The sequence below is a fragment of the Cnephaeus nilssonii genome, assembly GCF_951640355.1.
Source record: "Cnephaeus nilssonii genome assembly, chromosome: 13".
In the NCBI taxonomy this organism is placed as follows: Eukaryota; Metazoa; Chordata; class Mammalia; order Chiroptera; family Vespertilionidae; genus Cnephaeus; species Cnephaeus nilssonii.
This window is the reverse complement of record NC_137084.1, coordinates 4875133-4888870: the sequence shown is the minus strand read 5'-3', so window position 1 is coordinate 4888870 and position 13738 is coordinate 4875133. Positions and strand designations below refer to the sequence as shown.

At 58.6% G+C, this 13738-nt stretch overlaps 1 protein-coding gene across 1 annotated transcript; it reads left to right on the top strand.

Moving 5' to 3' along the window:
* The first annotated feature begins 2354 nt into the window (after nt 1-2354).
* PYGM (glycogen phosphorylase, muscle associated) lies at nt 2355-13587 on the top strand. Its single transcript, XM_079788827.1, has 20 exons — nt 2355-2656; nt 3709-3810; nt 3905-3983; nt 4067-4170; nt 4503-4634; nt 5940-6051; nt 6143-6225; nt 6562-6705; nt 6988-7080; nt 7326-7472; nt 7599-7762; nt 8077-8191; nt 8714-8815; nt 9166-9313; nt 9615-9673; nt 9802-9943; nt 10378-10585; nt 12680-12814; nt 13000-13066; nt 13165-13587. Exons 1-20 carry the CDS (start codon nt 2414-2416, stop codon nt 13312-13314), a joined length of 2529 nt encoding a protein of 842 aa, XP_079644953.1. The 5' UTR covers nt 2355-2413; the 3' UTR covers nt 13315-13587.
* The last annotated feature ends 151 nt before the right edge of the window (nt 13588-13738 follow it).

Below are 13738 nucleotides of genomic sequence, written 5' to 3'. Positions count from 1 at the left end.
AGCGAGTGAGCGAGCCGCGGGAGGGACTAGGGGCCTGGGGGGAGGTGGGGTGGAGCTGAGCAGAGGCACTGCACAGGAGGCTGAGGATGGGAGGTGTGAAGAGACCAGAGTGCTGCCAAGCATTCCTTTTGGAAATAGAAGGCTTCTAGAAGTCTTGCCTAGCTGGTTTGGCTCAGTGAAGAGAACATCTGGCCTGCAGACTGGAGGGTCCCAGGTTTGATTCGGGTGAAGGGGGCATGCAGGAGGCAGCCAATTAATCTCTCTCATCATTGATGTTTCTATATCTCCCTCTTCCTTCCTCTCTGAAATCAATAAAAATACATTAAAAGTCTGAATAAAAGTTATTTAAACAAATAACTCCTGCACCTCCCTCCCCTGTCCACCTATCCACCTATCCGGTCTTTTCTTTGGGACCTTTTTCTCCACTGTGAAGCCTGGCACTGTGGAGGACCAGCATGGTAATGCCATCTCCGGGAGTGGGCAGAGCAGGGCTTGGGTATCAGAGGCCTGGATGGACTTGGACTTTGGCCCAGCACCGAGCTGTGGTTCCCGGGCTAGGCCTGCTGTGGGTCAGAAGGTCCTCAGGAAGAGCTTGCCTTTCCCTGAGCCAGGCTCCCTGTAGCATCCTGCAGTTGTCCAGCCTCTGACCTTCCTTGGCCAGACAGAACACCCAGTTCCTCCTCGCTGCCCCCAGCCCCCGGCCTACAGCCCCAGGAGCCCAGGCATCCTTTGAAACAGCACAAGGCCCTGGGCTCCCTTTGCTTCCAAAGTCAGCGTCCACAGTGCAAGGCTCAGAACAGTAAAGCACCCAGCCTGAGGACACACAGCAAATCAGTGCTGGGGTCAGTCCCTGAGCAGTGAGTTGGGGGCGGTCAAAGCCTCCAGAGGAAGATGAATGGTGTGAAGTTCTGGGGTGCAGGGGCTTCCAGTTTACAAGTGAAGTCATAGCTGTGACTCCTGGACCACTAACTAAATCCTTGTCCAGTGGGTGGCCCCAGGTGGGAGGAGTGAGTGGGAGAAGGCCTCCAATCACCTGGCAGCTGCATCACAGGAAGACCTAATACCATTGGCCAGTATTATGGCTGGGGTGTGTGTGGGTGTGTGTGTGTGTGTGGGGGGGGGGAATAGTATGCTTCAGTTTCTCCTACCCCTAGGGGCCCACAGGACTACAGTTCCCAGGGGCCCCTGCTACAGGCTGTTGGCCCCTAGGCAAAGTTGGCCTGTAATCTGACCATTCTGGAAAGGTCACTTCAGAGCTCCTTGAGAGACAGCAACAGGGGGAGATCAGCTTGGGTGGGGCTGGGGGTGGGGTGGGGATAGTGGCCCTGCCTCGGGTGACATCAAAGACTGAAAAAGCCCACAAGAAAGGCAGTTAAATGAGTCAGAAGTGAATTTGTCACCAGCCGCTGTGCCTCAGTTGGTTAAGCATCAGCCCATGTATTAGGAGGAAGATGAATGGGTTTCCCATTCCCTGAAACTCGGGGTCCTCATCTCCCTTTTCTCAAGACACCCAATGTCCTACATTAGCTGCACCTCTTCTGTTTGGGGCACACTGACCCTCAACTCCTGGCCCTTCAGCCTGAGGGGGGGAGGGGGGCCCTTCCCCTTTTGCCACAACATGTGGCCTTCCCACCAGAGTGCACCTAACGATAGCCCCCCAGTGTGGCCACTATGGAAGCTTGACCAGAGGTCATTCAGCCTGTGGCTTGCAGTCTCCCTGGGCAAATGTCTAAAGCAAACCAAGCTGGCCCTAGCTGGTTTGGCTCATTGGATGGAGCATCAGCCTGCAGACTGAAGGGTCCTGGGTTCAATTCCAGTCAAGGGCATTTAAAAAAAAATAATAATTAATAAAGCAAACTAAGCTGCTCATGAAGGCTGGGCCTCCTGACACCTGCCCACTTGACAGCCCCCTCAGAGTCTCCTGATTGACAGCCCACAATCCAGTCCCACCCTTCATCTAGAACCCAGGACAAGGACCAGATCCAGGCAACCTCTAATCCAAGGTCACAGCCCATGGGCTCCAGGCAAACCTCGGGCCTCTCAAGCCAGCACTCGTCTGCTGCATCTTGTTCCTGACGCTGCGAAGACAAGACAGAGACCCCAGTGTGCGAGGCCTGGAGGAAGTGGGTCAGCACAGGGCTGTGAATGAGCCAGGCTGAGCCTGGCCTGGCCTGGCCCCTGTGGAGCTGGGCCCTGTTCTCCCTGCCCCGCTCTCTTCTCCTCCCCTCACCCCCAAAATAGCTCCTGGGCTGTCAGGCCAAGACCCTCCCATCCTGGGGGAGGCGGGGCATGCTGCCCAGAGTCTGGCTTTAAATCACCAGGCTCCTGGGGATTTCCACTCCCTGGCTGGAGGCACCACTGAGGCCGCCTGTCCACCTATCCAGCAGTCAGTCAGGCCCACCCTCCCGCAGCCATGTCCCGGCCCCTGACTGACCAGGAGAAGAGAAAGCAAATCAGTGTGCGCGGCCTGGCCGGCGTGGAGAACGTGACCGACCTGAAGAAGAACTTCAACCGGCACCTGCACTTCACACTCGTCAAGGACCGCAATGTGGCCACCCCTCGCGACTACTACTTTGCGCTGGCCCACACTGTACGCGACCACCTCGTGGGCCGCTGGATCCGCACGCAGCAGCACTACTATGAGAAGGACCCCAAGGTGCTGCTTGGGGCACCCCGGGCAGGGGGATGGGCTGGGGGCCCCGCCGGGGCTGGGAGATCTTGACCAAGTGGCAGCCCCTTCCTGGGGTCAGTTTTCTGTAGCAAAGTTTCCTGAGGTTGGAGGATCCAGGGGTCCTAGGTACAGGGGGTGCTGGGGCAACCCAGGGGGAGAAACCCAAGCAGAAGCAGGTCAGGGGGCTCAAGGCCCAGCACCCACTCTGAGTGGAGGGACTACTGCGGGTGGGGAACAGGAAGACCCTCGAGGCCTGGGTTGGTGGGTTGGACCTGAACTGAGAGAACGAGTCATTGCACATGAGTGTGTGTGTGTGTGTGTGTGTGTGTGTGTGTGTGTGTGGTGGGTAGCAGGTGGTGCACAGCTGGGGAAGTTGGGGCAATGGGATCAAGTGTCTTTGGGGTTAGTGGTAAATGTCAGCAACCTGATGCTTCTGGAAAGGGGTGGGGGAGGGGCAGGTGGGTGGGGCAGAGAGGGGACCCAGGAGACCAGGAGACCAGGCACCATCCTGGATCCTGGTGCCTCTCGGTCCCTTGCTAGGACTGAGGCTTGAGGGCCTCGGGGAGCTGAGCACTGCAAGGCCCGGACCGGCTGACTCCAGCCATGAGTCATTGCATGACCTTGAGCCAATGACTTTCTCTGGGCTTCGCTTTCCCTGTCAGGGAGCACTTGGAAGTATTTCTCAATGTCCCGGCTCCTTGCTGGGCTGCTGGGAGGCGTGTGTGGGATGGGCGGGGTTCGCACCTCTCCCAAGCACCTCCATACCTGAGGGAGATATGGCCAGCCCCCTGTTCCAGATGAGGAAACAGGTTCAGAGAAGAAAAGTGACGTGTCCAAAGTCAGAGGAAATGCTGGGATCAGAACCTTACCTGCTGGGTCTCAAAGCCTGACATGGGAAGAAGGAAAACGGAGACAGGGCTGGGCACGCTGGGACCCCGAGTGGGGCAGGAGGTGGGAGAGGTGTAGGCCCGCGGGGCCTACCTAACTGTTGGTTGGCAGCCCTGACCCCGCCCCCCGTGCGTCTGTGTCTCGGGCAGAGGATCTACTACCTGTCTCTGGAGTTCTACATGGGCCGGACGCTGCAAAACACCATGGTGAACCTGGCCTTGGAGAACGCCTGTGATGAGGCTGTTTACCAGGTCTGGGAAGGTTGGGGGTGGGGCACACCTAGGGTTTGGGGGACTCCCCTGCTGGCCCTTGGCCCTGACTGCCGCCACACCCTGCCCCCTCTAGCTGGGCCTGGACATGGAGGAGCTGGAAGAAATCGAGGAAGACGCAGGGCTGGGCAACGGGGGCTTGGGCCGGCTGGCAGGTAAGTGGAGGGTCGCAGGGGGCGGGTGGGCACAGGATGTTTTGTGCCGCGTCCCTGACACTCGCCTCCCTGCACGCCCCTAGCCTGCTTTCTGGACTCTATGGCGACACTGGGCCTGGCTGCCTACGGTTACGGGATCCGCTATGAGTTTGGAATTTTTAACCAGAAGATCTGCGGGGGCTGGCAGGTGAGCAGCCTTTGGCCCTGACTTCATGGGGACCAAGTAGTGATGGAGGGGACCCCAACTGGTCACCCACCTCTGGATAGAACAGAACTGAGCCCAGTTTTGATGAAAAGCACCCTTGCCCCTTCGCCATGACCCCAAAGCCAGCTGGTCACTCCTGAAGCAGGTGGGTCACATCCACGTACAGACCAGAGCCCACCCCAGAGCCCTTAGTTTACACCCTGCATGGGCCACACTCGGGCCACTGCTCCTGCGCCTCCCTCCCACTGCCCACCATGGGGTGAGTCTGGGTCTGACGCTGCCTCCCTTTCTCCCCTGATCTGCCTTGGGCTCAGATGGAGGAGGCTGATGACTGGCTTCGCTACGGTAACCCCTGGGAGAAGGCCCGACCGGAGTTCACGCTCCCTGTGCACTTCTACGGCCGAGTGGAACACACCAGCCAGGGGGTCAAGTGGGTGGACACACAGGTGAATACAAAGCCGGGGAATGGGGGAGGACTCGGCCAGGGAGAAGGGGAGGAGGAGGCTCCTAGAGGACACAGGGGCAGAACCTGGAGGCTGCTGGACCCAGTGCTATTTTCAGTGGAGGACGCCAAGGCTCAGAGAGGTTAAGTGACTTCATCGCGGCCGCACAGCCGGAGCCAGGCGAGGCTGGAGACAGGAGGGTCACAAGGGAGCCAGGCCAAGGGCAGAGCCGGGGGGAGGAGCGAGGCTGCCCCGTCCCACCAAGGCCCTCCCCGGACTTGCTCCTCCTCACCCGCTAGGTCCATCAGAGCCTAATCATGGTGACCTGACGCCCCCACACATCTGAACTGGGGGCTTGACAGGGAGCAAAGCAACAGGCCAGAAAGGGGAGGAGGGGGGAAAAGGAAAGCCTTGCGAGGGGCATTGACTTGTTCAAGGTCACATAGCAAGTTCAAGGAAGCCCTAAGCCAAACCCGGCCTCTGAGCTCCAGCTCAGTTAGGCCTCCTGCTGTGGCCGCAGGGCATCGGCCCCCAGGTGGCTGCACAGGGACCTCGAGGCCTTCAGCATCGGGCATTCGTTCTGCTGTCGTCCCCACGGAGGGGCAGCAGGGCTGGGTGCACCTGGCTGTCTGCTCCTGGCCTGTCCCTTCCCCGGAGCTACAGCCCCCACCTGGCTCCAAGCAGGCTCCTTAGTGTTGGGGAGGGAGGAGCGGATGAGGAGTTATCGGCAGAAATCAATGACCGGGAATCGAACCCGGGTCTCCGGTGTACAGGACAATGCTCCTATGACTGCGCCACACCGGCCAGGGCCCCCGGGACCCCTGGTGCTTGCTAATTGTGGGAGGCGGGGCCAGCAGCAGTCACGGTGGGCAGCTAGGCATAAGCTCCTGGGATGGCCTTGGCCTCTGTGCCTCCTCCAGTCAGGCCCCGGGATCCCCCAGCCCTTTCGTGCGTCCAGAGTGTCCTCGAGGTGCGCGCAGGCCAGGTGGGCCAGCTCGCTGTCATCACTGCAGTGGCCACCAGCAGAGCCCCACCTTGGGCGCTGGGCTCATCCCTGCCTCTTCCTCCCATACTCCTTACAACACCCGGCCAGGCGGGGCCGGGGTAAAGGGGACCCTGGGGGTGTCCTCTCTTTGTGAATGAGGCCCAGAGAGGTTGAGGGCTTGCTGGAGGTTACCCACCATTGGGACTAGACCCTCGGCTTGGGAGTCGGCGCAGTGCAGGGACAAAGCCTGGAGTCCCAGCTCTCAGGGCCTCCCAGTGAGACGCAGCGAACGCCCGGCTCCTCATCCGCGCTGTGCGCCGCAGGTGGTGCTGGCCATGCCTTACGACACGCCCGTGCCTGGCTACCGCAACAACGTCGTCAACACCATGCGCCTGTGGTCAGCCAAGGCCCCCAACGACTTCAACCTCAAGGACTGTGAGTCCCGCCGGCCGGGAGCAGCCCCCCCCCCCCCACGCCAGCCCGCGCTTGGCCTGAGCCTGACCTCGCCCCCACTTTTGTCCTCCAGTCAACGTTGGTGGCTACATCCAGGCTGTTCTGGACCGCAACCTGGCTGAGAACATCTCTCGTGTCCTGTACCCCAACGACAACGTATGTCTCCCCCGGGCTGGGCTGGGCAGGGGAGGGGAGGGCCATTCTCCGGTGCCCTCGTCACATCCTGGACATATTGCTGGATGTGTCCTGTTTGTACCCCCCCCGAACCCCCCCCCCCCCGGTTAAGTGGGAGGATGCCTGAGTCCTGGGGCAGTGGTTAGGGTGGGCACTGCCCCCATGACTACTTCTTGGTGGGGAAGACCCGGGGTCCTGGAGATGGGCAGTCAGGACTCAGGGGACTGGGTGTCTGTGGGGTCTCTCCTGACCGCACCCACCGTCGTGGTAGGCCTGCCCTCAGCGCTTTGACTCCCCTCTGCCTCACCCTGTCCCCAGTTCTTTGAGGGGAAGGAGCTGCGGCTGAAGCAGGAGTACTTCGTAGTGGCTGCCACGCTCCAGGACATCATCCGCCGCTTCAAGTCCTCCAAGTTCGGCTGCCGGGACCCCGTGCGCACCAGCTTCGATGCTTTCCCGGATAAGGTACTGGCCGCAGGGAGGCCGCCCTCCCACCGCCATCTCCCCTCCCGCCTCAGCCCGCCCCGTTGTGTAGATGGGGACATGGAGGCTGGTGGCTGGGGGTATGTGAGGGTGATATGGGTCCTCAGTCAATAGGCACACAATCTGGGCGTCGCTGCTGCTCCTGCCCCACAGCTGCTCCCTGAGAGCCTCCGCCGCCAGCTCGGCCCTGGCGCTGTGCTGGGGACACTGACGGGCAAAGGCTTGGAGCCCAGCCGGACTCCCTGCCTGCCCCCCTCCCAACAGGTGGCCATCCAGCTCAATGACACCCACCCCTCCCTCGCCATCCCCGAGCTGATGAGGATTCTGGTGGACCTGGAGCGGCTGGACTGGGACAAGGTGGGCTGAATTCAGGACCCTTCTGCCCCCGCCTGACCCTCTCTGCCTCAGGGTCCCCTTTCCAGTCTGGGGGGTGGAAAGATGTGAGTTGGAGCCCCCACTGAACAGATGGCAGGGTGAGGCCCAGAGGGTGGGTGTCCTCGAACCCAGCACCGCAGTGGCAGGGCCGGGCTCCTGCCCGCACCGTATGTGCGGAGAGCCCTGGGGCTGAGGCCGGGGGTCCTGGGTCTTCACTCCTCGGCCAGGCATGGGAAGTGACGGTGAAGACCTGCGCCTACACCAACCACACGGTCCTGCCCGAGGCCCTGGAGCGCTGGCCGGTGCACCTCCTGGAGACGCTGCTGCCCCGGCATCTCCAGATCATCTATGAGATCAACCAGCGCTTCCTTAATGTGAGCGGAGGAGGGTGGGCGGCGGGGGGCCGGGGCTCAGAGGGGAGAGCTCTGGGCATAGTTCTGAGGGCAGGGGCTGGGGCTGGTGCCAGCATCGGGGCCTAGCTCTGGGCTCTCCCGGCACAGCGGGTGGCAGCCGCGTTCCCAGGGGATGTGGACCGGCTGCGGCGCATGTCCCTGGTGGAGGAGGGCGCGGTGAAGCGCATCAACATGGCCCACCTGTGCATCACCGGGTCTCACGCCGTCAATGGTGTGGCTCGCATCCACTCCGAGATCCTCAAGAAGACCATGTGAGACCCGGCCCTCCGCTGGGCCCGCCCACCATAACCACGCCCACTTATAGCCACGCCCACCATAGGCCCGCCCCTCACTGCACCGCACAGCTGGCCCTTCTACAGGTAGCATCGCGCTCACAAGCTCCCACAGCCCTGACGTGGGGTCCAGTCCTGTCCCCAGATGGCCCCCTCTCGCACACAACAGCACCTCAAACCCCCAGGCTCTTTCATCAAGAACCCAGGATAGGGACCCAGAGGGAGGCCTTCATCCCACAGGGGTGAGTGGTGACCGCCCCCCTCCCCCCCCCCACCCCGCCCCAATTCTGCAGCTTCAAGGACTTCTATGAGTTGGAGCCTCATAAGTTCCAGAACAAGACCAATGGTATCACCCCTCGGCGCTGGCTGGTCATGTGTAACCCTGGGCTGGCAGAGGTCATTGCTGAGGTGAGAGGTCACTGTATGGCCAGTAAGGGTCAACACGGGCTACTGCGGGGATCAGCTGGGTGTGGTCACGTAGGTGGTGACTGGGGGGTGTCCAGTGCAGGGCCAACATCCTTGTTGCGTTTTGTCCCCCAAGCCTTGCACGCACGCAGGGAGGAGAGGACCCACTGTCTTACTTGCATGAGGATGTCCTAAGGGCTGGAGAGGCCCTGGCTCTGACAGTCACCGGGAGTTTACAGTCTACTGGAGGGGTCATCAATAGGTCACACCGAAGTGGACTGGAAGGGGACAGAGATTGGGAGCAGGAACGCGAGTCATTGCCTGTATGAGGACAAGGCCAGGAGGAAGGCCTGCTGGGTCAGCTCAGGCCGGGAGGGGAGGAAGATGGACAGTGACAGATCACCGGGAAGCTGGCGAGGGAGGAGCTGTCTGCCGCGGATGGGGCTTGTCTGACCTGGAAAGAGACCCCCCCACCCCAAGGAGGACGAGGAGAGGAAGGAGCCTGACAGAGCCCTCTTCCCGCAGCGCATCGGGGAGGACTACATCTCAGATCTGGACCAGCTGCGCAAACTGCTCTCCTATGTGGACGACGAAACCTTCATCCGGGATGTGGCCAAAGTGAAGCAGGTGAGGAGCATGGCAACCTGGGCCCGCCCACTTATAGGTCAGGCCCGGCCAGGCGTGCCAGGCTTGGAGCCGAGACCCTTCCGTGCTGGAGGGCCAGACGTCCAAGTCAGGAATGGCCAGTGGTCATCTCTCCTGCAACCGCAGGCCACTGGTAGAAGTTGCATAAAGTCCGTGGTAGGAAGGCATCGATGGACCTCACTGGAGGGGCGCCGACATGGATTAGCAATGTCTGCCCCGGTGTAGGCGTGGACGAGGTGGCCCTCTGCCTCTACCTCCTGGGAAAGAAATGAGACTGTAGGATCTCCCAAGATGGAGGTCTGTCGGTGAGCTCTTCCCTCCCCTGCCTTCAGGAAAACAAGCTGAAGTTCTCTGCATATCTAGAGAACGAGTACAAACTCCGGATCAACCCCAACTCACTCTTCGACGTCCAGGTGAAGCGGATCCATGAGTACAAACGCCAGCTCCTCAACTGCCTCCACATCATCACCCTTTACAACCGTGAGCTGTGGGCCCTGCTCTGGCTCCGGGCTCTCCCTCCATCACCTCCCGGCATGCTCATGCTTCCTAGACAACATCTCCTTTGGCCTTGGGACAGCTCCTGGGACATGGAATTATCCCCATTTTACAAATGGGCAAACTGAGGCTCAGAGAGGGGGAAGGGACAGATCTGAGGTCACATAGCAAGTGATTGCTCAAGTCAAGGCCTACTTTCTCCCAGCGTGGGCCTTGGCTGATGGGTACTGTCAGGAGCTACTACCCAGAGGGGAACCTGGCCCGCTTCATCCCTCTTTCTCCACAGGCATCAAGAAGGAACCCAATAAGTTTGTTGTGCCTCGAACGGTGATGATTGGAGGGAAGGTGAGAAGCTGGGCCACAGACCATGGCTCTGGTCTTTTGCTATCTGGGTTGAGGTCAGCCTTGGCTGTGTTGCAGGATGGGGGTAGGGGGTTCGGCCACGGAGCTGACTCCAGACTGTGCCCCCACAGGCTGCCCCTGGGTACCACATGGCCAAGATGATCATCAAACTCATCACGTCCATTGGGGATGTGGTCAACCATGACCCGGTGGTGGGAGACCGACTCCGCGTGATCTTTCTGGAGAACTACAGAGTCTCGCTGGCCGAGAAAGGTGGGGTGCCACCGACGGGGACCCTAGGGAGGCTCCGATTAGTTTGGTGCCTGGAAGAGGTATTAGTTACCGCTTCCTGAGGGACTTGCACTTTCAAGGAGAATCTGGAGAGGGCAATAATTAAACCATGAGGATGTCCCCTGAGCTCCCTGGCAGCATTGGTAAAATTATAGGGGAGATGGGCCTTGTTGGTGTTTGTCAAGTCACACAATGGAGCGGGGGAGGGGGCGGGGAGGGAGTCCAGGTTAGATCCCAGATGTTCAAGGATCATCAAGAGGTTGGAGGCTGAGAAGGAGACTCCGTTGTTGAGGACTGGAGGGATGGGTTGGATGGGGCTTTGAATCTGGCTATGCCTAGGGCCAGCCTCCCTCGAGAGTCCCCAGCTGGGGTGGGGCTCTTCCCACAGCTGACCCTGTTCTGCTGCTGCCCCACAGTGATCCCGGCCGCTGACCTCTCTGAGCAGATCTCCACTGCGGGCACTGAGGCCTCAGGCACTGGCAACATGAAGTTCATGCTCAATGGGGCTCTGACCATTGGCACTATGGACGGGGCCAACGTGGAGATGGCAGAAGAGGCGGGAGAGGAGAACTTCTTTATCTTCGGCATGCGGGAGGAGGACGTGGAAAAGCTTGACCAGAGAGGGTATGGGGGGTCAAGAGCTCCTCACTTAAGAGTCTGTGGGCAGGAGGCACCAAGGTGTGGCTGCTGGAGGGTAGGGCTGGGAGCAAGAGGCATGGAGAGGCTAGTGCAGGCTGCCCAAGCTCGTAGTTATGCCATCAGAATTCTGGAAAACTGTTGCGGTAACTTACCAAAGTAAAGGTTAAAGAAATAGGAAAAGAAAGAAGTAACACAGAACTGAAGGAAAAGGAAGAGAAAATTATATCAATCCTAAGAGATAATATTATTCCTGGAATTGGAAGTAAACTAAATTCTTAGTTCCCTGGCAGCCATGGCAAAAAAGGAAATTTATAATAATAAAAGTGTAATATGCTAAGTAGACGGGATGACCTTTCGGATGAAGCCGGGGCTGCAAGGGAAGCCTGGGTCCCGGGTGCCAGAGGGAAGCCGGTGCCAGCAGCCGGGGGAAGGAAGGCCTACTCTTGCACAGATTTCGTGCATCGGGCCTCTAGTAAGAATGTAAGAGTTAACTGTACTTACGGCCAGAAACATAGTTCTTTAGAGGAGACATTTTCCTGGCATTATGTTTTTAAAATTTATTTTAAAATATGATTTTTTTCTTATCATAAAAGCAATAATGGAAAAATACAAAACCACAAAAAAACAAAGTAACTGTCACCCATAATTTCATCACCTAGATTTAAAGTCACAGTTTTCTTTTTCTTTATTTAAAAAAAATATATATATATTATTGTTTTCTTTTACAGAGAGGAAGGGAGAGGGATAGAGAGTTAGAAACATTGATAGGAGAGAAACATTGATCAGCTGCCTCCTGCACACCCACTACTGGGGATGTGCCCACAACCAAGGTACATGCCCTTGACCGGAATCGAACCTGGGACCTTTCAGTCCGCAGGCCAACACTCTATCCACTGAGCCAAACCAGTTGGGGCAACACAGTTCTCTTTTTCTATGTATACTGGTATTTATATATGTGTGTGTATGTGTAGGGTTTTTTTGTTTTATTTTTCTTTCTTTTGTATGTGTAATTTTTGAAAGTTAGGAATAACATATATGTAATTTTGAATCCTGATATCGTATTTAATGGTGGAGAGGCATTTTCCATGTCATTGTCTCCAAAAATATTTTAAATGATTGTGTAGTGTTCCATCCTATGGACATGTCATAACTTATTCAACCACTCCATCGAGGTAGACATTAAAGCTGATATTCCCTGTTGGTACAAATACCACTGTGATGACCAACCTTTTACACCTCTGGCCACATCGCTGATCAGTTCCTTAAGATAAATTACTAGAAGGGGATATGTCTGAGCCAAATTGTTTTCCAGAAAGTTGGTACCAGTTTACACCCCTACCAACAGCGTGGGAGAGCTAGCATTAAATATTGAAAGGAATTTCCCTGTGAGGCCTGACTAGGAGGTTCAGACGTGGTCCTTTGACGGGGAGGGAGACGTGACATACTTCCAGCAAGGTCCGACATGTGTAGAACTAGGCTCCAGAAGGACAGTTTTGGCTGCAGGATGGAGAATGGACTGGAGGGAGCAAAGTGCAGGTGGGGGCCGGTGTGGGGACTCACGCCTCAATGCTAGGAGAGTCAGTGGCAGCAAAGCAGGGCTGGGGATAGGGGACAGGGACCTCGCTGAGGAGGTGGCCTCAGTTTCTGGTTGGAAGAGGGGAGGGAAGGGAAGAGAGGAGCCTGGCCTTGGGGATGCTTTTGAACCCTGGTGGCTGAGAGATGGATTGTGCGGCCTCAGGAAGTGGGACACTGGAGGCTCCGCCAGGACCCCGGCGGTGAGGCGAGGGTTGGACTTGAGAGAGCAGAGGGAAGAGACATTCATGGAAGAAACACACTGGCCAGGAGATGGTAGTGGCATGTGACACTTCTTTCTGCCCTCCCAGGCCTCGGTTTCCTCATCCCCATAAAAGGTGATGAAAAGCTGAGCACAGAAGGCAGAGGGCCTCCAGGGAAGGAATCCAGTGGCAGCCGCAGGGAGGGTGGGCGTGGCTGGCCCTGGGCCTCAGGACTTCGGGGATTTTCTCTGGAGGAAGAGGCAGGCCCCCCTCTCCCGGGTGCTGACTGCAGCTCTTCCCGCAGGTACAACGCCCAGGAGTACTATGACCGAATTCCTGAGCTTCGCCAGGTCATCGAGCAGCTGAGCAGTGGCTTCTTCTCCCCCAAACAGCCCGACCTGTTCAAGGACATTGTCAACATGCTCATGCACCACGACCGGTGAGCCAGTCGCCCAGGGGGCCTGGCAGGGGGCGCTGCTGGGCTGGGCAGGGCTGGGTGTGTTAGGAGGGCTGGACAGGGCTCCAGGGAAGCAGCATCACTCTCCAGGCCCCCAGGAGTCCACCAGGACCGGATGGGCTCGGCCTTGACCTCAGGGAGCTTCCTGCCTGCCCGTTCCCCTCCAGGTTTAAAGTCTTTGCAGATTATGAAGACTATATTAAATGCCAGGACAAAGTCAGTGCCCTGTACAAGGTAAGGGGTCCTGGGCCAGGGGCCGGCAGGGCTGGGGTGAGGCGGAAGGTGGGGACCCCGCCAGCAGAGCGAACCCAGAGTTTCCTTTTGGCCTGTAGAACCCGAGAGAGTGGACGCGGATGGTGATCCGGAACATAGCCACGTCCGGAAAGTTCTCCAGCGACCGCACCATTGCCCAGTACGCCCGGGAGATCTGGGGCGTGGAGCCTTCCCGCCAGCCCCTGCCAGCCCCTGATGATCTGGTCTGAGCCTCCGGACCAGACCCCAAACCTGCCCCCCCCCCCCAGTCTGTGTGCAATCCCTCGGGCCAGCCCCAGCGCCTCACCCGGAGGGTGGGTCCTGGAGTTAGATCCCTCAGCCTCTTTCTGCAACCCTCATTCACTCCCAGCCTGAGGTCACAGCCTCCACTGTGACTGAGGACACGGCTCCCATCCTGTCTTCGGGCTTCCTGCCCCCTCCTATCTATGGGTCTGACCAACCGCACGCCCTCCTTCCCCCCAATAAATTGATTCTCCTTGGGAGCCTCCTTTACTTCTCTCTCTGGTGGGGAATATTTTTAGCTCTGGGTGGGCACAGCAGCAGCTGCGCAGTCACCGTGGCTTACCCCACCCGCCGCAGGTGCGTCCCCTCGGAAGGAGGGGGCGCCCCTGGAGGCAGGGCCTGGGACTCTCC

Coding starts and splice junctions, on each gene's coding strand:
- PYGM (XM_079788827.1), top strand. CDS start 2,414: ATGTCCCGGCCCCTGACTGACCAGGAGAAGAGAAAGCAAATCAGTGTG. Junction 7,473..7,598: donor TCAACCAGCGCTTCCTTAAT/GTGAGCGGAGGA, acceptor CTCCCGGCACAG/CGGGTGGCAGCCGCGTTCCC. Junction 8,192..8,713: donor TGGCAGAGGTCATTGCTGAG/GTGAGAGGTCAC, acceptor CTCTTCCCGCAG/CGCATCGGGGAGGACTACAT.